At 42.4% G+C, this 24616-nt stretch overlaps 2 protein-coding genes across 2 annotated transcripts; both read right to left on the bottom strand.

Annotated features, from left to right (window-relative positions):
• Positions 1 to 1381: 1381 nt before the first annotated feature.
• LOC118233286 (macoilin-1) lies at positions 1382 to 18563 on the bottom strand. Its single transcript, XM_035428818.1, has 11 exons — positions 18281 to 18563; positions 16734 to 16875; positions 16325 to 16451; positions 14800 to 14923; positions 13982 to 14160; positions 12633 to 13164; positions 7178 to 7336; positions 6288 to 6470; positions 5113 to 5233; positions 4288 to 4462; positions 1382 to 3528 (listed from the first exon to the last, which is right to left on the bottom strand). The coding sequence occupies exons 1-11, from the start codon at positions 18358 to 18360 to the stop codon at positions 3326 to 3328; spliced, it is 2025 nt and encodes a 674-aa protein (XP_035284709.1). The 5' UTR covers positions 18361 to 18563; the 3' UTR covers positions 1382 to 3325.
• Positions 18564 to 20545: 1982 nt separating this feature from the next.
• On the bottom strand, positions 20546 to 24365 carry dnajc8 (DnaJ (Hsp40) homolog, subfamily C, member 8). The gene is made up of 9 exons (XM_035428825.1): positions 24228 to 24365; positions 23586 to 23687; positions 23444 to 23500; positions 23268 to 23334; positions 22705 to 22799; positions 22539 to 22610; positions 22015 to 22106; positions 21482 to 21557; positions 20546 to 21400 (listed from the first exon to the last, which is right to left on the bottom strand). Exons 1-9 carry the CDS (start codon positions 24300 to 24302, stop codon positions 21284 to 21286), a joined length of 753 nt encoding a protein of 250 aa, XP_035284716.1. The 5' UTR covers positions 24303 to 24365; the 3' UTR covers positions 20546 to 21283.
• Between the last annotated feature and the right edge of the window lie 251 nt (positions 24366 to 24616).

Here is a 24616-nt window from a genome sequence, read left to right as displayed (position 1 = left end):
AATATCTGAAAAGTTATTTTATAGAAGTCATAATTTTGGTCTATCTCCGTGTATCTGGTGCTTGGACATAAAGGTATTAAGTACTCAAAGGAATTAGGTGGCAGAATGAAGCTCACCTCTCCTTTGATCTCACAAATCAGACATGAGGGTCATCTGCTCCTTACTTACATCAACAAACAACTTTGAGAACACTCCCTGGAATTAATATCAGCCTGAAATATGAGCTCAGCTGTCACAAATCCAATGCTGACAGCATCCTTCCACGAACCACAGTAGCCATCTCTGTGAATGAATGCAGTATGGAAATAAAGATAAGTGCTTAAGGAAAAGACCGAAGCCATAGGAAAGGTACCAGTTCTGTAGGCCTTATTATACTCTCATACCATGAATCGGGAAGCATCCAGACCACAGAAGTCACCATGGAATAATAGCACAACTTATTCATGCACCAGAGGCAAAGAGGTGAAACTATAAAATATTATTAGCTCAGACACAAAGAAATAAAATCAGAGACAAAAGAGCACACCATTTATATGCAAGAAACAGATGTGATCACATCACTGTAGGCTTAATGGGAGTAATGAACAAATCCCAGATTTTCAGTTTCTGAAAACTGTCGCCTCCTTGTGGCTAGGGGCAGACCAGTTGAATCTGACACTCATCAACAAAGTCAGATGTCCAAAGGAAAATGACCTGTTTTTATAGAGCTACTTTATAGGTAATATTAATTTACTACATAAAGTGTCTCCATTTCCAGGTGTATACTTCAGTTGAAAATGACTGTACATATGAAGGAAAACCTTGAAGAGATTCACTCAAAATGAATGACAATATTTAAATTGCATTATTGTAGTTGACATGGTTGTGTTACCTTACATTAAGTCAGCACTATCTACCAGGAATATAACTGACATACTTTGAATTTCTTGCCTCAGAATGAAATGTGGGGATGGGGACTTAAATTCATATGAAAATGTAAAAGTTCACATTTTTAAAATAATGTTTTTATTTGCATATTTATTTGTTGTTAGTCATTGATAGTTGGCATCTGCACTTCATCAATACTGTAGCAAATTATTTTTAGATGCACAGAAACTATAACCAAGTTAACAAAAAGTCAGCTTTAGATTTAGTCAGCGGTGGTTGCAAATCTACTCCAGTGTAATGTGTGCCCATTTAAAACAAATCTAGACGAAGGGTAACAATCACAACTTTTTAAATAAAACATGTGCCTTTTTAATATATTATTTATATCAGCTTAACTGCACTATTTCAAAGTTGTTGTTTTTTTGTAATTTGACTATACTCAAGTGCAACTTGGAGGAAAGTCAAATATTTGAGTAAGAGTCCAGTTAACGAGATGCAATAATTGACACGACAATAGGTTTCAAACAGCTTGCATGACTGGCAAGACTTTTTTTAATTCAATGTGAACCCCACAGAGAGAAAGAAAATTTGAAGGGAAAGAGATGAAGTTAGAGGGAGAAAAGGAGGGGGAGGGGAGGAAGAGATACAGTTGAGATAAGATCAAGAAAAGAAACAGAGTGGCCAAGCAATGGCAGACAAATAAATCGTTTTACTCTAAACAAAGTTTTCAAAAGCTTCGGGAACCCACTTATGCCTTTGCAAATTGCACAATTCAGCCAAACACACACAATATGACCTACACCTTCAGGTGACATCAAAATCAGACTATGTATTCATCCCCCATTTTATTTTATATTATTTTTTTAACTGAACAAAAACCAAACAAACCTGCTGACTGACAATTACTGCCTCGGGTAAGATGCAAATACAACCACATTCACTGAGTGAAATGTGTTCAAAGAAACACTGGCAATTACCGCCTTTACAGAGTCTACTGCAAACAGGTGGCAAGGTTTGTTCTGTCCTGCATTTTCAAAACACTTCCATGCTTTGCACATCAAAAGAAAGCATGTTGCAACTCAATAGCCAATTTCACACATTTAAGGATTCCCATCGATGGAAAGCAATACTCTTAACTTGGCACATTCACTGACATGAAACATTCAGCTGAAGACTAAAAAAAATAAAAGATAGAAATTCTGTATTGAGATCTACAAAGAAATAATGCAAATAAGTTTCTGAATGGCAGATTTAACCCTTCAAAAAAAAACTTCCCTTTTTGAATCGCATGCCATTTTTAGGGTGCAACATTTGTCTGAATAAAGAAACAAAAAAGGTGTAACTGGGAGAAGCAGGCAGCGATCATTTGGTAAGATAGGTTTGTATACAATCTGCAGTAGACTCTGATGGTTCACATTAAAATACAAGGTCGCTTGAATAGGGGGCCGTCTCCAAAAAAAGAAGAATAAATAAATGTCCAGTCTCAAGGCACTGTGGATATGACAACTGGATAAATCAGTTAACTTGACATCACAAGGTTCAGCTTTTAAATAGCTCGGGCATTACTACTAGCATCACGTGACAATCTTGTAGCTACTCCTGTCGAATTTGGTCCGCTAGGAAAGGGAGGGTGTATTTAGCACAATAGTTTAATAACAGGGAGGGCAGTATGTATTTTTATTTCTTTACATCTCAACATAACTCAATGAAGCTGTCGTTTCAAATCCGTTCGAAGCTGTTCATGCATCACTTGACTACAGTATTTTAAGGTTTACATAAAAACCCCATGACATGTGGTAATTGTATGACTGTGGCATTAACACAGAAGACTACCTCCAGAATAAAACTGCTGTCACAGCTGGTGGCAGAACTAAAAATAACTCGGAACTCACAGGGTCTAGAAAAGGCTCTAGAGTGTCCATTCTATGACAATGACTCTAATTCTAAAGTAATAGTTATGAAGTGGAGAAGGGGAACTAGGGAAAAATTAGTAGAAAGTTTACTAACTGTTTATTCTGCATTACATTCTTTGAACAGCTGGTGACATTATACTGTAAAGGTCTGCTCAACCTGGTTCTGACTTAGATCCTTGCATCAAACATGTGAGTGGAACTGATCTTGTGAATCAAAGGGGAAAGGAGTGGAGTTGAAAAAATGCATTTAAAAGCAGCCATTCTCCACTGACCCAGAAAAGAGATGTGCCAACATTCTGTGAGGGTTGTCTAAACATTTACAAAGGGTGGGGAGGAGGGGGAAGGGGGGGGAAACACTGCGCAGTCCTAGTTGATGCAATGTCCCTTTTTTGTCTTTTTAACTACAACAATACAGTCACAAGTTACAAAGTCTTCTTAACCAGGGGAGAAAACAACAACAACAACAACAAAAGAGGACGTTCTCAGCATTAAATACACAAGAGTTCATCTTCAGCTGGGCCAAAAAAATACGGAGGGGTGAGCATTCACTTTTTGAGGGGCTGGTAGACCGAAGCGTTGGGGTCCAGACCCGAGGGGCTGCTGTCCATGAACTTGGAGGAGTAGTGGGGGGTCACCGGGTTCATGTTATTGGTGTCTGCCGTGTAGGTGATGCTCGGCATGACAGCCATCACCTCAGCTATTTTCTGTTTAAGGTCCTTGATCTCCTGATCTTTCTGGAGGATTTGACCTGCAGACAAAGCAAAGAAAATGGCAGAAATACATGTAATGCCCCGTCTTAAGGCTAAGCTTGATTTAGGGTTAAGGTACTTCAGGCGCATTACCGCTACGTGCGCTTGCGATAGCCATCATGGTTCACTGTTTGACACATTAACTGCGCTGTGATGAGGCCCACTTTGTTATAATAATCATAAAAAGATGTGCACCATTTTTCAGCGTAATGGTTTTTTCACTGCCATGCGCCACTTTAACTATACTCTCACTCTGCAGCTCTACACCAAGTACTGCACTGCTACTCGCCACGATGGCCCTGAAAACCACTGTAAATCCAGAACTTCAGATCTCCACTGAGAGAACACTGACAAACTCATAAATGACTGCAGGCCCAGTTTGAAGGAAGGAGTGAGTGACATGTCACAACCAATCAAAATCTTTTGCTCTACAAAGGATATGGTAGCTATGCCCATTTATTACATCACAAACCATCACCCTTTCACTGCTACTCAACATTGCACGGAACCACCCTGGTAAAACACGACCATGTCTATCTCTCCATAGTAGCTCTGATTGGCTCCACACTAATGACCGAGTCTCCATAGTAACAGTGATTGGCACCACACTAATGACTGACTTCGTACTAGATCTGATTGGCTCCACACTAATGACTGAGTCTCCATGGTAGCTGTGATTGGTGTCACAGTAATGACCGAGTCATAGTAGCCGTGTTTGGTGTCATACTAATGAAATGAAGGGGTGGGATGGGACAGACCTTGGGCGATCTCCAGCTGTCTCTTGGCATCGCCCAGCGCTGAGAAGAGGTCCAGTTTGATGCGGGTCTCGGCGCTGAGGCTGTTCTCCAGGTGCTGCGTCTTGTCCTGCATGGCTGAGAGCGCGGACATCAGCACCTCCGTGTCCTTCTCGTTCTCTTTGTATTTACGCAGCTCCTGAGAGAGGGAGGGGCAAGAACGAGGCGCAGGTGAAGGAGGAGGTCACATGGGGCAAACGCAGCCGCCCTCCGGTCTAGTAGCTGAACTTCTATGGTCTACAATCCCTGCTTCACAATAAGCTGGCAATCATGGCCTGACTAATGTTAAAAGACCACAGCCAGTGCAAAAGCTGGTATTAACCCTTTGAAGAGTAGGTTTTTGTTTTTTTTCCTAAAGAGTTCTAGAAGGCCATCGCTCACAATTACCAGTGGTGATTGTTACATTAGAATGTTCAGTGGTGATTGTTACATTAGAAGCATTAGAATTCTAATAACATATCTGTGATTTTACACCTTAAAGGGTTAAAGGAAGAACCGCCTGATTGACAGAGGACAAACACCTGCACATGAATACATTTTTGAATGGTCACTATCAGTCACAGCATGAATGTTAAAGAACATATCTTTTTAGTATTAAACACAAGCGGAGTTCTTCCAAACTACATCAAACATGACTAACGTTGAGGAGCACCAAATCATAATATTCTGATCCCCCAGGTTGCTATTTAATTGTGACAGTAAAAGTAGATTTTTGTGATTTTTTCTTTAAGAGGTGAGTTTGGTGTGAGAAGCCGGTGTCGGCGGAGTGACCGTCGGCTCTGGACCCACCTGCACCTTCATCTCCAGCTCTCTGATCTGCTCCTCTTTCAGCTTCATGTCGATGGAGAGCTTCTTGCACTCGGTCTCCAGCTCGCGGATGCGGTTCCTGAGCGAGTCTGTGCACTCTCCCCTGCGGGGACGAGGAGGCGCCGGGTCAGTGGGACGGCCCACCAGCACAGACTAGGGTCCCACGTTTTCCCCCAAATATGGACCATTTTCACTTCCCAGTAATTTAGCCACCCTCCCGGGAATCGCAAAATTCCCATACAAACCAACTTTTAGAAGCTTTATCATGGTTGAATACATGCATAATAAGCATCTCTGCAACAAGGCAGTTAGAGATCAAACATTTTTCTGACCGGATTTTTATCTCCACAAAAAACAATAGGCGTATCAGAAGAAAAATATTCTTCAAAAAATAAAACGTATTGTGAAACCAAGTCTGCTCAGCACACTTAGCTCAATAATAAAAGCGTAAACAACCAGATAATAAACAGGCATGTGTTGCCTATTCCAGTAATGTAACTTAAATCACGTGTAGCCCATAAATTGAGGGGTTAAACAGCGTCAGCTTCTGTCATAAAAAAATTCCAGTTATTAAACAGCACTTTATCATTAACCTGTTAAACTGTTAACAGAAAATGTCAACACATATTCTAATAGCCTACTGCACCCTAGTTAAAAATAGCAAGTGCCCACAAAAATGTACACTGACTAAAATGCTTAAAGGGATAGTCCATCTTTTTAGAAACTTTTTGGCCATCATACCCATAGTTAATCAATCAGAATGATAGCAATTGTGTGCCTCCAGTGCAACAGTATTAAACAGTATCTTTGGGCTGCATGCTAACTGTGCTACCTCTGTGAATAGCTTATTCTGTCACATATTCTGTCAAAATCTTTCCATGCTAAGGAAGTGGAGGTGGCATGGTCTAACGCATGGCCTAACGCCATGCATGGCCTAACGCATGACCTAACGCCATGCATGGCCTAACGCATGGCCTAACGCCATGCATGGTCTAACGCATGGCCTAACGCCATGCATGGCCTAAAGCATGGCCTAACGCCATGCATGGTCTAACGCATGGCCTAACGCCATGCATGGTCTAACGCATGGCCTAACGCCATGCATGGTCTAACGCATGGCCTAATGCATGATGCAATGGCGAGAACCCAAGGCGCACCTGGAGGCTGCTGCCATGGCTACAGCCCGCGCCGCTGTGGCCTCCTCCAGCTTCTTGCGCTTCTTCTCCTCAGTCAGCTGCTTCTCCAGCGCTGCCCGGGCTTCCTGCTCCGCCTTCAGCCTCTTCTCCAGCTGGCTGATGGTCTGCTTGTCCTTCTGCTTGGCCTGGATGGCGCTGTGAAGCCTGCAGACGGACGAACAGACAGGGAGACAGACAGAGGCTACGGTACAAACGGCAGGACGCTAGACAGGGGCCCGAGGGCTACTAGTCATTTCGTGATTAAGGGTGTGCCCAGGACTTGTCCAAGTAGGGGATTTTATTCACTCACATATAGCCAGTGTTGGTGTGCTTTACCAAACTACTACTAGCTATAATGAAACACGTTAATCTATCCATGATAGAGGAGGAACTGATGACTAAAACAAAACTTCCCAGCTTCACTTGTTGATTTTCAAACCAACTTTTGTCTAAGACCATTTTATTTTATTTTTGTTTCTTATTTATAAATTAATTAATGTATTAAGTCCCACTAGTAGTTTATTTTAAAATGTGAAGCAGTCCTATGGAAACACTTCTTTAAAGTGGTGTTAAAATTGTGCTTTTTTTTGTTCTGGTCATGTTTACACATGACATGACATACTTATTGATGGCAAGAATAGTTACAGTAAAAATCTGTAATTTCATAACATCATAAAAAAATTTGTTTTTAAGAATCCAGAACAAATAAAACCGTAAAATCTGAAAATGGTAAAAAAATAAAAACAGAATTTGAGAAAAAATAAAACTGACACTATTAGGTCAAACGGATACTATGGGATAAAGGGCAGGGGTAGGAGCCTGAGTGAAACGAGCAGAATGAGAAGAGCAGAAGAGCGCTGGCGGGTCCTCACTTGTTCTGCAGCAGCTCGTTCTCCTGCCGCAGCTGGCCCAGCTCGGAGCGGATGCTCCTCTCGGTGCAGCTGAGCGAGCTGATCTGACTGCGCAGGTCCTGCTCCACCTGACGGCTCGCCTGCAGGTCCGCCTTCAGCTTCTTAATGTCCTGCTCCAGCCTGCGGCGAGAGAGAGGGAGAGAGGCGCGTCAGGAGGATTAGAATGCACCCTTTCAGAATCACAAACACCCTACAATGGCACCATCAAGCACACATTCTGCTTACTGATAGACCCTGCTTAGCCATCATATCTGCACAGGCTAGTTCAAGAATAGGAATGCCAGTTCATTCAACCAAGTGTGCATCAAACTTCAACATGTAAATGATTAATATTACCTGAAAATTTTGGCAATTTTAAGTGGCTGAGCCTAAAGTTAACATAAGCTCATAGGAGAACAAATGAAGACACTATACTCGCTAATAGAGGAACAAATAACATCAGCCAGGAAACAGAGGTTCTGTGAATAAAGTCTCATTAGCTAGACACACCACTGCAGCCACATCAGAGGTTTATGAATCACCGACACCCAAATGGAGCCACAGTTCAATGAGAAGACCATATTTAACTAAAGGAACTTGTTCAAAAAAAGCCACAGCTATCCAACCAAAAATGAGCTAAGGGTTGTTGGCTAACATGAGGCAAACATAAAAGCAAATTTGGCAACACCTGTTAACATGTAAAATTAACTAAACCAAAATCCTATGGTCAACATGATACATTTCATCTGGTGTATTCAGAACAGAAAAATAAAAAACTGCAGTTAAATGTAAATACAATGTGACGTGCAGACAGAGTGGTGTGCTGGTGAGCGATTCAAAAAAGGTGCTCTTTGCAATCAATCAATCAATCAAGACTATTTGTATAGCACTTTTCATACAAGTAAAATGTAACACAAAGTGCTTCACACAATACAACAAACCCCCCACCCCCCCCTTGCACTGGGTTTCCGAGGAGTGCCAAGGCGAGAACCAAAGCGTGGCGAACACAGCTTAAAAAGCCTTATTTATGTGGCATGTTCAACACAAAACGCATTACATAGACAAGCGCATGTCAGACGAGCGTCTCCATCAGGGTGTGCTTGTTCAACCTTACACTCAAGCACAATGCCTTACTTCTGCACTGAGGTTTAGGGAAACAAGAAATCCAAGAGACCACAATCTAGCCTGACACGCAAGTATAAGGCAGCTCAGTACATCTAGCCTACAAATCTAATGGATTCAACATATTGGACATTTAAATGGCAGCCAAAACCGTCGTTCCTCTGGCCATTTTTCACATGCACTATGAAATATGCAAGTCATTTTTGGGCATTGCTAGCGGGTACCACCGGGGGCACAATGAACAGCTGTGACCTACGCAGCACCAGTGGGAATGACACGATGGGTGGCCAGCTTGGCGTAGGAGTGAGTGTCCCAGGGGAGTGGAGAGGAACGCTGAGGAAATGAATGGGTGGGACAGACCGGGGGAGGGAGAGGGGGTCAGCTTCAGGCGAACCGTCACCCCTCAGTGACGAGCAAAGCCCTCTCCAATTACTCGCATGTCCGCTGAGCCCTCCTGCCCCCCGATGCCTCCTACTTCCTATGAGACAGAGACCCAGACCCCCTTCCCCACACCACTGGAGTACTGCAGTACTGTACTGCACGACCCATCCATACACATGCACTGGAGCCAAACGCGTGCAACAGACCACAGTCTGTAAGGACTGAGGAGTAGAACTGTGTGTGGAACTAAGGGTTACTAACGTCCACCACATAACCGTGACCAGTGCGCGCTTTAACCTGAGCACATCGCAAGGGTCCTGTGGAAAAGGAGAAACGGTAATGTTGGAGTAAACAAAGGATTTCTGATTCTATAGAACAGGTTTCCTCCCTCAGACCAAGGGACACAAGCTTGGACACAAAGCAGTGAAGGACACAGTGCCCTTGGTCCCATGACCAATTACTCCTTTCCTGGATTATGACAGATTCTGAACGTGTCACACATTGGCTCTCTCATCCTACAATGATGTAGCTTACTTCACAGAGCAAATGATTTTGGAAGGTATGTTTCAAATAATGTTAATAAATAATTAACAGACAATTAATATCGCTTTGCACTGATGTGCACTACTAAAAAAAAAGCTTCCAATGCGATGACTCACAAGATCTCTAGAGTATGCTATCCACTGGGTGGTTTAAAGTGAACTACACACATTCTTTAAACCTAAATGCTACATAGGCCTAATGCTTCATTGCACCATAAATCTGGGTACAGGTTTAAAAGGGAAAATTTACAACATTTTTTAAATGCATGCCATGACTTAATATTGAGGGAATGATCTAACCCATATTAGAAACACATGAAATCACTGAGGTCAAATTGGTCGATAAAAGCTTAAAATGAACCCTATTGGCCTGATTCGAAGATTGTTCCCTACATGATGATGCAACATACATCCACCAGAGAGGCAACGCATTTGAAGCTCCACTGATGCTGCAAATTAAATGAAAATGTAGCGAACAGCAACGCACACACACTTTATATATTGGACAGGCGTGGAGTTCTGCCCAACTCTATAATCAGCAGTAATTTCTGACTTTTGAGAGCCGTAAAACAGGCCAGTGCGTGCCTTGTGCCCGGGGTGCTGGTAGTACGATCTGCAGGACAGGCTGCGACGATAACCGCCATATCGACATGCCGCAGCGATGGGAGGCTTACCGCGGGTTTGGGCACCGCACCGTCATTACCCAAGCTTTTTTAACTTTAAAAAAAATACCCATCAGGACAGTGCATCCTAGACTAATTGAATTGAATTGATGTTACAAAGTCACATCATCTTACATCTTCCAGATAGTTTTACAAGCTTAGTGTAAGGTGAACAGTAATAATAATAATAATATTAACAATCATAATAAAGGGAAGTGCTAAATTAATTAGGGATATGCATTTCAATTATTTAAAATGGCACAACCCCAACAGCTTGTACTAAGGCTACAGAAACACAGCTTTTGAGTACGCAGCAAAAACAATAATAGAGCCCACAATTTCAATAATAGAGCCGACCATTTCAAACGCAGCACAAGAGTGCACCTGAGGCTAAAGCGCCACATGACGTGCTTAGTGTAAGAGAATAAGAAGAGAAAGTAGGCTATGTTTTATAACATGTTGGCTGTGCTACATATTTAAGAAGACATAAGTCTATTCTAAAATAAAATAAAACCGTGCAAAATATCAAGTCTGAATGTTTAAGCAGGTAAAGATCAAGATGTTGGCTGGCTTTAAACCCCCCCACCCCCCACGAGATCATCACTAACCGCAGTGTCTCTCTGCCACCGTGGTATAAGAAATTCCATATCGTTACAGCTGTATCTGCCGGTATAAAATTTTGTTTTTTTTTCTCCTCCTTTAAACCAGTAATTCCAAGCCCTGGTACCCTTCTGTATGCTGGTCCACATTCCCTACCCCAGCTAACACAGAACATTCTCACAATGTCGCTGCAACGTAGTGCCAATATTATACGACGGACAAAAACATTGCAGAACGATTGTGAGGACGTTTTGTGTTAGCTGCGCTGCACACAGTTAAAGTCTGAACTGAATTCTGAACTTAGTTCCGCATCTTTATCAAGCCATCTGCGATGACTCACTCCGGGGAGAACCTGGTTGCACTTGTGCTTCGCATACACATCACTATGAAGCCATTTCTCAAATCATTTTTGTAACAGAAAGAAAAATTGGGTACACTTGATGCACATACAGTTTTCTATATGCGTCTGCACTTTGGATTCCTTGATCTATACAAACTGTAATTTAGGAATACCAATCAGACATAGAAATTACAGCATTACAAATACTTCAGTATGGGAGTAACTGAAGCCAGAACCGATAAATATTTGCAGGGCGCCAGCAATGCCACCACTTGCAGCTGCCTTTTACAGCTCAGGGATTACGGGAATAGAAAATTAACTAATTACTGCCGTTAATGTAAACACCGCTGTGCTCAGAAGCAGCGAGAGCTCTGCACCCCTGGCGGCTGCAGATATAAATAGGTTTCATGGGTGGGAAATGAACATGGTACGGAGCAGAGTAAACCAGAGTCACTTTCGTCCAGCCACAACGTGCTGTGCTGTCTGCAGAACGAGCTCATCTGTGCAGTGCTGCAGGATGTCCAGATCTGAGATCTTTGTGACGCGCTGCACTGACAAGCTTATCTCCTCCAGGCAGTGTGCAACAATGAATGCACAACAATCCGGTCTGTACAGTGTGCAAAGCAGCCAGCGAGATGACCTGGTCCATCCAGCGTGAAATAACGACTGCAAGATTATCTGCTCTGTGCAGTACACAACAATGACTGCACAATTAACTGGTCTCTGTGGCGTGCAATAAAGGCTACAGGTTGACCGTAGGATGCATATTTCCCAGGAAAACAGTTCCCTTTGTGACCAAAATAAATGGAATGAATGCTTTTGCATTATGGAACTGAAGGAAGCTAACCTAGACAACGCTGGAAACATTGCAGCTTGCAATGGTAGAAGAAAGAGAGCACCATGTTGAGAAGCTGGCATTGGCATGTTCTTGAATGCATGGTTTCCCTAAGGGGGAACATGTTAACATGGTCAATGCTGCACTACACACCACGCTGGTATGGTTTCTAAAGGCAGTGCTGGGGAGCATTCCACAGCTGGCCTGTGTTCTGTCAGGAAGGACCTCCCACCACAGGGAGATTTCTGTCCCTGTATTGTTATCACAAGAAAAACACTGAGAACAGGAAGCAAATTAATCGTAAGTGCACCCGTGTTTGGATTGTGGTATACACAGCACGCGCCCTGTCAGTTGAGAGTATTAAAATGAGCCAAAAATGAGAATGTCCCAAATCACTGGACAGTTTAAGGAAGAGATTTTCACCATATGGGCAGCTGTGGAAAGCAGGTGGCTCAATGCGACAATATCAGTAAACACTCTTATTGCTAAGATGTACATCTCTAAACTATCATGAGGTTTATAGGAATGTGTGTGAAAAGGTTGTAAAACAGGAAGCAACAATGATGACCAGTGAATGCTTGAACAGATTAAGTTGCCCTACTCAATTGCTTCAAGGCAAATGGTTTCATCAAACAATTTTGTGGGTTTTACAGTGTAAATGGAACATCAGAAGTAATGGTAAAAGGACCATTACAGGCAGTGATGAGTGGAGTCAGTAATGGTATAGGAAGAGGTGTAAGTAATGGTACAGCGAGTGGTGTAGATAATGGCACAGGGAGTGGTGTAGGTAATGGCTCAGGGAGAGGTGTAGATAATGGCACAGGGAGAGGTGTAGGTAATGAGAGGTATAGGTAATGGCACAGGGAGAGGTGTAGGTAATGGCACAGGGAGAGGTGTAGGTAATGGCACAGGGAGAGGGTGCAGATACATGCTGAGTTGATCTGAGAAGGCTTACCGTATGAGAGAGTCAGGCTTGCTGAGCTGGTTGTTGGGTATACAGTTCTCCATCAGATCTCTGTGAGGGGCGGGGCTCTTCCCCGAACACTTCTGCTTCTTTTCGTTCTTACTGGTGGAAGAGGAGGAGGAAGAGGGGACGCTGCCGTTGGTGGCATTGTGGCTGCGCGGTGAAGAATTGATCACCGCCCCGCTGGCATTCTTGTAGTTTTTGGAAGAGGCATTGCCAGCCCCGCTCCCCATCTCCTCCTTCTGGAGGAGGTTCTCCGTGCTCCCCGCCAGGTCGTTGTTCAGCCTCCTGCTGCTGAGGTGGTTCTCCATGTACTCCATCTCCTGGAGCTTAGAGTCTACTGTCTGGAGGATGTTGTTGTTAATCCCCACATTGTGTTTTTTGGCTTCTTTGTCCCTGCCCTCCTTCCCCTTTTCTCTGTACTCCAGCTCTGGGAGCGGGAGGGAGCTCTTTTTGTTGGCAGGCGCGCCGTTCTGTGACGTTGTTGTGGAATCCACCTCAGATATGCCTTTGGCCGCTGCAGCTGCAGGTTGAGAGAGAGAGAGAGAGAGGGGGGGGGGGATAGAGAGGTGGAGAGTGTAAGAGTGGGTGTTGCAGTGATGGAAGGTCACTTGTGGCTTAACACCACAGAAGAGTGATATGTCAAGCCTGCGATTAGCAGCCGTCTGGCAGCAAACTACCACACGTCTGCAAGGATCAAGCCGACAAATTATGTTGACTAAAAATGATTTAGAATTATCTGTATATCATGACAAGATTTCTTCAGGAACTACCGATTTGGAGGATACGAGCACATGAATGTTAAATTCAAGACTAACAGGAACACATTAATCCCCTGTGGAGAAAATTACCATGAGAAATGAGCCCTTCTTGCCTTCATAGCTTTATTAGAACTTGGAGGGACCTTCTGCAGGAATCATTACACAGCTGCCATTCTGTTACTCTCCACATATTTTTAGCATTGCAATTTCGCTTAGCTGGCCACAGGGCACAATTTGTCTAAGGCAAGCTATATTTTCCAACTGATTTCATGTTGTCAAGCATGGCCCTCACAAGACCTCTAAATCTCATGTGATTCACCAGTTGACAGAGTTATATCGGTATCTGCCGCAGTGAAGAGCTCATTAGTAAAGTAAATTCCTTAGGTCCCATTTACAAATTTCTGTTCCTCAACATAATTACTGTGTGTGTTAGAATGCACCCCAAGGGGACCATGGAATCCTGGGCAACAGTTCATAATTTTTGTCAGGGCTGACATGGTTGCACATGTAAGGGGTTCTGGCCCTCTGACAGGGGAGAAGGCTGTTTTCGGGGAGCAGAGTTGGGGGGGGGGGGCTCACCTTCCTCGGCCTCGCGCTCCTGTCTCTGGAGCATCTGCTGTTCAGGAGGGAGCGCCTGCTGGAGGAGTTGCATGTAGAACTCGTTCTCTCTCTGCACCTCCTTCTGCTTCCGCAGGCGCATCTTGTAGCTGACGTAACTCTTGAAGCCAAAGCCTAGCGTCACCACGGGATAACCAATACTAATGGGGGGGGGGGGGGGCAGAGGTTGGGCAGAGTTGGACAGAGGTCAGTGTGCACCATGTAACAGAAAGTTACATGGCTCCTCCTAGCCAGCTGCTCTGTAGCCAGGGCATGATTTCCATTCGAAACAAAACAAAACAAAGTAAATTTACTGGAAGTGCATTTTCTTGCTTTGGTCCAGAAACCCCTGAATACCCTCACACAAACCACTGTAAAGCTGGCTGTCAGAAATGTGTGTATGTTTCTGTTAAGGGCCCAAGCAACTGTTAATGTTAATTAGCATTACAGCAAATAATTTCATTTGAGATGCATTATTTTTCTGTATACACATCAGGTTTTAAACAAATGAGTATTCTTTCCAGCATTGTACAAAAGGGGGAAAGCAATCCAGTATTCAACTGAGTTTTTAGTTGAGCTCCTGAAAATGGCATTGCGAATCTTCCTGCTCATTTAGGACTTTCATTTTAACACTTTTAATTCTTTCATTTGAGCAAATACTGTAAATAGTTACACAACAGATCAAAACAATGTGCCCCGTTTACAGAGATCACATGAAAAGCAGTCATTGTAGACAAGTATGATGCACAGTTCCAAATTTGAAATATTCTTGCTGCTAAAATGATCTTTTGAGAACTCACCAATGTGCAGCAAATGGTCGACACAGGTCAACATGGAAGTTTTTCAGGTCTTTGAAGCGGATTGCTGCTTCTATATATACGAACAGTATCCACAGAGACACTGTGGGTAGACAGACACCTCTTTCTGTGAAGGGAAAGAAAGGAATACATGAATCCATGCTATACTGTATTACAATTATTTGTCCATACAAGCAAAATAAAAATATGTTTGCTTTGTGATCATTAATGTAATTTACTAATATTCACATAGTTTAAGGATCTTAACCAGACTGTAGTCTTCTATATTTACTATATAGTATGGGAAGTCAAACATCAGGCGTCATCAGGTCCAAGGATACTCCCTTCTTTCTTCCCAATTTTTGTTCTGTGATCGGAAAATCCAAAGGACCCTCCCCCTTTCACTGATGGACCCCAGACACAGCATGCAAACTCGGGCAGTCAACAAATGACTGGCAAATGTTCTTGACTGGCAAATAAGTTGTTTTTTTCTGGTATCACTGACTATTTGTTTACACATAAAGCTACATAAAATGCGCACCACATAATATTGTGAGTGGCACATCTTACATTTAAAAAAATGCTCCGACAACATGTTAGGAACATATTGTCACAGTGACAAGTTCAGATGGTGTACAACAGAAAAAACACCAAAACATCACAATCCCAGCTCTGGAAATCAAAAACCCATTCATATGGCAACACAGCATAATTGGTCCGGTATGTTTTAAAAAGGGTGGGGGAAGGGGTGTACAGGCCTCGAATTTTCATCATTTTGATGACGAGTCAATGAATTTAAGAGTTGACACAGATGGGCCAGTTGATACACCAGGCCTGTGGCGGCCCATTTTAATAAACCACCCCTGCTTGACAGTTAGGCTATACAGAGCTATAATTACCCCAATAAGTCACTCTTCCCATTGTGTCACTGACAGAAATAATCACAGAGGTGCACGGTAGGGGAAAGACAAAAACAGTCATATCAATGCTGTTAAGTCATGATGTTGGTGTGAAAAATACCGTTTGGCCATTTCCTATTGGATTGCAATCACACATAACCATAACATGGTATGTCCCCAAATCGAATGCTGAGCCAAAGCATTGTTTTGTGGGCCATACATTTTTTTTTCCTCCTCCACACCATTACACTAGTGCAGGGAGGAAGGTAACCAAAGCATTTCAATGCTTTACCCCCATTTGCAACACTGCAACATCAAAACCTTGCATTGTTATTTTGTCCCTCTCAACCTTTAATTCACACAACAGCACCCCACAATAAAATCTAAATTTTTTCAATCATTTTTTTCCCCACCATGTCGGCTACAAGTGAAACTTATATTTTTCACTCGACTCTTCATCACTTACACATTTAATCCCAATCTGTACATTATGTCATTGGTGTTGGTGTGTTTGAGAAGCACTTGTCCATATGTCTTACTAGTTGCTAAATGAGAAGACGATAACTGAACAAAAACAATAACATCCTCAAAACGTAGAAACACACAGCCAGGAGGGGAAACACACTTACCTGTGTGCCATACGTACTGCACCCAAACGTAGGTACTGGCAGCGAAGAACAGCCATTGTACAGGAATGAAGAGGAGGCATATAATATCTGATGTAAATGCAACACATACGAAAAATACTGAAAATGCCTGCAAGACAAAAAGCCAAGAGGAGAAATTTGTTAGACGGGGGAAGAATAAAAATAAATAAATCAGGGGCAACGGAAGGCCCCAATACCCAACATGCTTATTAACTGGGCATATCCTCCAAGCCACCAATGCCCCTATTGATTGCAGTACATTCAATCTAATGCACTGGTAATACTGCAACAGACGTGTGCTCATTGTCTCAAGACTAAATGCAAACATGTAAACAGAGCATCTCCCGTTTGGCCCACTAAGGCATGTCATAAATTTCACAGTGCTACTCACCAGCCCCTGGTATCTGAAGGAATCGTACACACTTCTGATGAAGAGCCAGAAGGGCCACAGGTATTCAAATCTGAACTCCAGCACGAAGTCTGCCAGCAGCACCAACGCCCACACAACCAGAAACTTGAGGTAAAGGAAGGTACTGGAGGGGAGAGATATACAACAGCTGTTTGGCCATTTTTTCTTTTTTAAATAATGAATTTGTGAGTGTATTGTTTTTCAAAGCAGACCTAACAACCAATTACTATCCCAGTTTAATATCACGTCAGGAGCAATAACAATGGTCTTTCTTAGTCAAACAAACGGACCTGAACAGATGATCAAAAGGTCGGGGCTCTGGGGGTTTCCATTAAACAACAACGGTCTGTGTGAAATTTCTCTTATGTAAGGCCTTGTCTTGTAACAGGGTTGCCGAAATTACACAGGCCAAACCCAAAGGATGTTTCTGTCGCGATGGAAGTGTTCTTTAATACGTTTTCTCTGCATGCACTGTAGGGATTGTTGCTCTTTTTATGTTATGATCACCACTAGCAGCAAAGAACACGTGCAATTTATTGTGGTCAGCATACGGGACAGTTGGCTGTTTTTTTTTTTAACACTACCAATGTATTACAAAGAACCCCTCAGTTCAGTCAACGTTACTCAAACATTCTTTTGTAAGCCAAATTCTATTACGTTTTATTTGTGACAAACACTTGAACACTTGTTGGAATATCGCCAGTAATATGAAAAACAAACGAGGTAGCGGGATTGAAATTCACTGACGTAATATATTACTTAGCTAACATTCATGGAAAAACGTCAGATTAGGCAGCTGACTTTGTCAATTGCCAAAACGACTGACCAAGAACAAACCAAAGTTAAGAATCACTAGCTAGTTTGACTCGGTAGCTTTATAAACCTCATCCAATTAAACCAACGTTCGCAAAAATCGCCAAATTCCCCATTGACGTTGGTTAAAAAGCTTGCATTAGAGGTTCCTCACGTTCAAAATATATTTTAGAAAAGATATGACTTTACTAGCATTATAATATTAGCGTGAGGACGTAACGTTGCTGTAATTTCTCGTGAATTTTCTGTCGCAGAATGTGTTCGTCTCATCCTTCGGAAATATTGCCCGAAAAAGCCACGGAGTAGCTTGCTAACGTGGCAGCCACCGTTGTACATATGGTCAGCTCGTTAGCTTAGCAATATTTACAACGCGTTTTGCCTTTGCACTTTCAGGTAACGTTAGTAATACACCTAAAAGTGCAGTGTGTGACGTTATTATTGACTGCGCAATGTCCAAGCTAGCGGGGATTAAGATTTTAAGCGAACCCCAGGCTGTTGCCCAGGCCCTGTCCCACAAGTTGACAGGAATCACGCTAGCTACAACCCAGATAGTGAACGCTCGCTAGCTAGCTACTCAGCTACCATTTTGCCTCGTGAGAATTCACAATACACCGGGGCAACACACAATACACCTGACAGCCGCACCAAAGAGGGAATCTCCAGGGTTTGAGTAATTATCGTATGAACCCATCCCAAGCTCCCTCCTTTGTAGCTACCTGCCGTATATACCCTCGGTGATTCGGTTCCGTTTTAACGGCCGACGGAGTTTGCTGCAGTCCGCATTGCGCCGCTTCATCCTCCTCCTTTTTGCTTTGGCTTTCTGATTTCTATCGTAATCTCTTCCAGGTTTTTATCATCAGAAGGAGGGGGAAAAATAACAGCAACTTTCTACAAAAACGTATGCTGTTATTATTTCTCCAGTGGAAACAAAGAAATAAATAAAAACACTCTTCCGTAGTCCCTCCTCTTTCTCTTCAGCACAGGCTCCATAAACCGCGACGTATTGCTCACGGTAGTTGTTGGACAGCTAGTTTATCCAATCACGTCCTCAGAAAATACATATCATTCTGATTGATATAGAAAACTACCATTTATATTGCTCTATTGGTAGTCGTCGCGTAACACAGACAAACAAACCTTGCCTCAACAGTTGTTCTACCGACCAATCGGATAACTAGTGGACAAATTAGGCCGGGATCGCTGCCCTATTAGGTGACAGAGTAGGCAGATACCCCTGTTTTACATCCATTTTTATCCAACGCAGAAACAACGAATTCAACTCTCATTGGCTCAGATGCATCTAATGGACGGCCAAATTCAATGCGTTGAGGGTATGGAGGAAATAATAAAAACCCTTTCTTTTTTGGTGGGTGAAAAAGCCCTGATCGAATAATATCCTCATTTGATCAAGCGATAAAAATTAGCGAATCATGATGAAATATGGAGAGCACAGAAGAATATTAGGTAACATTAGGGCAGGTTATACAGATTAATTTTACACCTGGAGTAAACTGAGTTTTGTGTGGACTAGGACCAGGCTTAATCTGTGTATGTGAAACTGGCACAGAATTAAAAAAACGACGTGGTCAGTCAACGTACATTTTAAATCAGTCGTTGAGAACTGTACTGTAATTGAAAAGTAGCACATAAAATCAACCCTAAACGTGACATGATTTAGTGCAGGGGTGGGCAAGGGCAGGTCATATTGGTTTTCTGATTTCATGCCAAATTCTGCTTTTTAATTATGCCAATTATACGAATGATCAAATGTTTTAGCTAAACTGTTGTTCATAAATGACTGCAGAAATCTGTTTGAGTTCTGATATTAAACATTTTGCTGTGGTCTAATATACAAGTGAACTGATGACCATTTACCACTAATCAAATTGAGCCAGGATTGATTTGTCAATCTCTCATTTTGTGTTACTCTACTTCAATTCCACTGGCCAATAATGTCAGTAAGAATAGCTGCCAATGCGTATTCACATTTTGTTAAAGTCATATTTTTGATGAAAAATGTCTGACGGGGGTTTTGGGCAGGTCACACCATCTGACATTTTAACTACATTTCATGATGAGCGCATGAATGACAGCCAAAAGACTGTCCCTGTCACCACATGAAAACGTTAACTGCGATCTATGAGTGAACCAATGTTGGGGTATACAGCCAATTAGTTCATTTAGCCAGGGTAATTGGTAGAAACAAATATTTGCATACACGCCGCCCCTCCAGGACCAGAATTGCCCACCCCTGTGTTAAGGATCTGTTCCACTGTGTTGAATCTACACTATGTCAGTGTTGGTGCTTAATTGGCTGTAGCGCTGCCCAGGGAGGGACAGACTTCAGTCATCACACCACAATGTGTGCAGGGCCCCGTTTCACAAAGCAGGATTAGAGTTAGCTGGATAACTGCACCAAGTAAAACCCAGAACCCTCCCAAATCTGGAACATGGCGTAAAAACAGCCGTTTCGGGTTTTACTGCGCACAGTTATCCAGCTAACTCAGTAGTCCTGCTTTGTGAAAACACCCCCTGATCATTTGGGTGCACACAATCTGCCAGCCCAAGCTACACATCATATCTCCTCAAACTCGAGTCTGTATGAAATGAACTGCCAGCCTACTGAGTGAGCAGCTGACATTATGTTTCAGAGGAGAGATCATGCTTATCTGCACTCTACAGAATTAAGGTTGCAGTGATAAGAATGGCAAGAAAGCAGAAGGTTTAAAAAAATAAAATAAAAGACTGGGAAAATACATTTTTTTCCATAAAAGCTAGGATGTGAAAATATTTGTTTTGCTCAATATTAGTGGCTTGAGCCGTTTCACATAAAAACTATATTACTGACACATTAACAGACGTTTAGACATACTCATGCCAAAAAAATAATAAATAAACACACACACCATGTCACTTTAAAACAAACTGAACATTCACCTACTGCACCATGGTTTAACAAGGAAACACTCACTACCAGTGGCTTAAGAAAGATTTAACGTTTTATTATGTGTGCAAATGTCACAGGGTCATCCGACTAAACTCAAACAGAAATTAAATGCATCTTTCCACACCTGCAGGGCAATGCAGTTCCAACAGCTATGATGGGATAACTTAAAAAAATATATAACACATAACTGCTGCTACCACAGAGGAAACGGGAAGAGGAAAGACAGAAGGCTACTGACACTACAGAAGATGAAATGAGACAGATAACACATCACCATGGGAACAAGCAGATAAACTTGACAGCCTCTCATCGTGTGGCTGACAAAACACTAACCAAAGATCTCGCTGCCATGAATGTAAGGGAGACAAGAAGTTGATACACTCAAATCCCACGCAATGAGAAAGCGGGTATGCAGTGGTTGATGTAACCGTCTTGTTGACCAGTTGCTTGGCAAATTAGGACAATGTGGCCGGTTGTGAATGGGGGTTTGTCATAAAGAAAAAGTAAGAAAAAGATCAACAAAAAAATATGTTGAAATGGCGATATTAACAGAAAACCTGCTGTTCTGTTTTGATCTTTCTGATTACTCAGTTCGGAGTGAAACTCTCAGAGAGGTCACAATTTACAAATATGTACATTTAAAAAAGAAAGAAAAAAACTACACACTACACACTCTCTGGAGACCTGGCTCTCCTAGGTCTGGGATGCTGTTGTTGGTTACACCATTAGGACAATCCTCACCCACCCACCCCCCCAATTCCAAATAAGGTAGTCACTCCCTCTGCTCCATCTTCACTTTCGGAGGCTTAAGGAAGGTGCGGTTCTTCTCTTTCTTCTTGCCTTTAGCCTGAAAATTCCGCCAGCTGTCTACTCGTCCATCCCTCGTTTCCTACAGGGGAAAACAAATGCAGGTGTAATTCTACCCAGAAGGCAGATCCATAATGAAGGCCTTACTTGAAGTGTTCAGTACCTCAAAGTTCTTCTGCCACTCTCTCTCCCTCTTTGCCTTCTCCTGAGTCTCAATCTCTTCCTCCCTTTGTCTTTTCCTGGACAAAAATGAGGGGAAGTTATGAGACATAAAATGAATGATCCTGTAAGCTTATCTCCAGCTGTCACCATCTACAATGAACAGCCACTATTTATGAAGCATAGCCTAAAGTCACACGAGACAACCTGGGGTGAGCAGCCATTAACAGATGTGAATATTAATCCAGAAGGCATCAATGGGTCTACCACGTCATGACGAACCTTGCCAGCAAATTTATCCTTTATTAAGATTTTCACGACCCATTTCAAAACTGCCGACATTGATTTCTTCGGAAAATTTCCCCCCATACCAATCGGTACCATTGCCCATAAACTATCCTAGCGTCGGTCACTGTGAGATAATGCATGTGCCGCACTCAGTCTCTGAGTGTCTGCATCACCCAACACATATCCCATTCAGAATCTACTTTACCCAAACTGGCATAATGAGTGGTCTTTGTTTAATATCTCAACTACCTTTCATGCATGTCCTTGGCTTCCCTTTCCTTCCTCTTGATCTCCAACTCAGCAAACAGCTTCATCGTCTGCTTGTAAACAGCTTGTCTGAACTGAAAGGGAGAGATTTGTGAAAACTTCTAACAAATTTGTCAATCCATTCTACAGACTTGTGACTTTTGCTACAAAAATACGTCCCATACAACCCCCCCCCCCCCCGTATTTAAACTGAAGTTGTCAATCAGCATGACTTCCAGTCTGAAAAAAAAATTAAAGTTGACAAATGACATTCACTTCATGTTTCAGTTGAGTGGACTGCACCTCCACGTGGGTGAAGTTCAGCTGCAGCATCACATTATGATTCATACACCAGGTGACAGACAGAAGACAGTGGTCAGTTAATGACTTTCTGAAAGTTTGTTGCACTGTAGCAACAATATCCCACAGGAATTGCAACTGCCATTCCTTCAGGTTGAAATGAACTACAGAGTATGCCAGAGGTAGTCTGTTGTTGAACTGGGTTGTAAACGATGCAGTGTTCGTACCAGCTCAGCATCATCCTCTTCCACTATTGTAGGCTTTCCCTCTTTCTTCAGCTGTTTCTTCTTCTCCTTCATCTGTTGTAATTAAAAAAGACATCAACATGGGCCACTTGCATAATTACCATTCTCCAGGCCTGGCTATACTAAGCTGAACCAGGCAGGCACTCACCATGTGCTCCACATACTCTCTTCCTGCATGGATCACATCAATTGCACGTTTCTTCTGATCCTGATCCAGGAGTAATTTATATGCCTTGTCCACAGCTAAAGAGACATAGTGAGAACCTTGTAGTTTGCATCCATGTACACAAAACTTTAGACAAATAACTAGTCGACACAGCCAGGTTTTCTACACCACCAATGAAAACAATACATAGCAATATTACACAAAATGTAAATGTCTCTGTAAATGCAAAAACAACCAGGATTTTTGTGATTTGTTGATGAGAAATCGGAAAATACAATGCATGTTCATGCTACTATCCCAACAGGACCAACAATGCCACATTCATTCCAATGCAAGAGGTTGACAGCCTCTGTTCCGCAGGGACAGAATTCATTTAAGTTCACTGAATTCACCATCAGTTATCCTGCACACAGCCCTGCTCTCACGCTTACACCACTTACAACCACACTTCTGCTGTGGTTATGTAGGGAAGAATACATACAGGTAGGTAAGGAGTCAGGTTAAGTATTAAATGCTTGACAGAATAACAGTGGGCTGCACTGTACCTTCAAACGCTTTCTGTGCTCTGTCTGGATCATCCTGATTCTTATCTGGATGGACCAGGATTGATAGCTGAAGGAGAAAGGTTTAGTTAATACTACCCTACATATATGAACACTTTATAAAAGCACTGCACAGTCATAGAGCCTATTGAAAACTAGTGACTGAATGAATTACATACTTGCCGAAACCGCTTCTTTATCTCCTCATCTGTTACATCTGGATCAATCTGCAAGACCTGAATCATAAATGAATAGACAGGGATTATGGTAATCAGCCAAGGATTAACTGCACAAATTTATAACAATTAAATGGACACTTACCTCAAATGGGTTTAGATTAAAATATGAAGCTCCAGGTCTGAGTAATCTGTCTATCTGCTGTTTTGGGGTAAGTACAGAGTCTCGTTTCTCAATCTGCTTCACCTGTAAAATTAAGAAAAGACCAGCTATACACCTCAGAAATAAAATAATGGCAAGTAATACAACTCCAAATGTAACAATCCATCTATTATAGTTAGTTTGTCACCGCATATGAAACGTTTAAAAGCGAGCCAAATTGAAACCACTGCAACTGAGATGAGCATGCAAATACAACCAATTAGCTCGCTAGCCATCTTAACGAATACAGCTAACTGTGCAGCTAGTTAGTGTAACGTTATTATAGCTGTAGAATGTGGATGTTGTAGGCAACCTTAAGCGTACGCAATGTGAATGGTGGATGCAATTCTGTTTCACCAACTAGGAAAAAAAGACCATCTTAAACTTCAGACACAATAACATAGTATCATTGAGTAGATCATGTTAGCTTTAGCTAGCCAAATAGGCACCCCTAACCGCAGAATCTAGGTCACGATGGCACAACGCCTTGGGTCTTTCTGTGTTCGGAACTCGATGCAGACCAGAAAATTGTTGAAACTAAATAATTTGATGCCTAATCGACCATTATTTCCACATTTCACTCACCTCTGTGTAAAATGTCTGAAAAATTTCGTCGCCAGATTCGCTCTGCGAACTAGCCTCACCTCCCGCGGTCGCCATCTTTGCTTACTCCCCTCACGTGACGTTACCAATTCACGTGGTCCTTACAGAATTTCATTGGTTAGGGAGACAAGAACCTTTTTGTTCAATACTGCTGCCATCGTGTGCTGTCGGAAATATCGTATTTTTGAGTTGTGTGCACACGAATGACCCGACAAAGTCGTACCAGTGGGAAACCCCATTTTTCCATCGAGATGTACAAGTACTGGAAACAGCTTCCTTTCCATGGAGCATTAAGTTAGTTCATGGAAGTTGCCATGTTTGACTTTGGGGCTTTTTTTGGCACCAGAGCATGCGCACTGGGTACCTAAACG

This window comes from Anguilla anguilla, chromosome 8 (assembly GCF_013347855.1).
Source record: "Anguilla anguilla isolate fAngAng1 chromosome 8, fAngAng1.pri, whole genome shotgun sequence".
NCBI lineage: Eukaryota > Metazoa > Chordata > Actinopteri > Anguilliformes > Anguillidae > Anguilla > Anguilla anguilla.
The sequence above is the reverse complement of the archived record's forward strand: the minus strand, read 5'-3'. Positions and strand labels throughout refer to the sequence as shown.

Excerpts from the sequence above, each read along its gene's own strand:
- LOC118233286 (XM_035428818.1), bottom strand. The coding sequence starts at position 18,360 with ATGAAGCGGCGCAATGCGGACTGCAGCAAACTCCGTCGGCCGTTAAAA. Across the intron at positions 14,924-16,324 it reads GCAGTACGTATGGCACACAG|AAAGAGGTGTCTGTCTACCC; the intron begins GTAAGTGTGTTT and ends TTCCCTTCACAG. Across the intron at positions 3,529-4,287 it reads ACAGCTGGAGATCGCCCAAG|GTCAAATCCTCCAGAAAGAT; the intron begins GTCTGTCCCATC and ends CTTTGTCTGCAG.
- dnajc8 (XM_035428825.1), bottom strand. The coding sequence starts at position 24,302 with ATGGCGACCGCGGGAGGTGAGGCTAGTTCGCAGAGCGAATCTGGCGAC. Across the intron at positions 23,335-23,443 it reads TAAAGAAGCGGTTTCGGCAA|CTATCAATCCTGGTCCATCC; the intron begins GTATGTAATTCA and ends TTTCTCCTTCAG. Across the intron at positions 21,401-21,481 it reads AGTGGCAGAAGAACTTTGAG|GAAACGAGGGATGGACGAGT; the intron begins GTACTGAACACT and ends TTTCCCCTGTAG.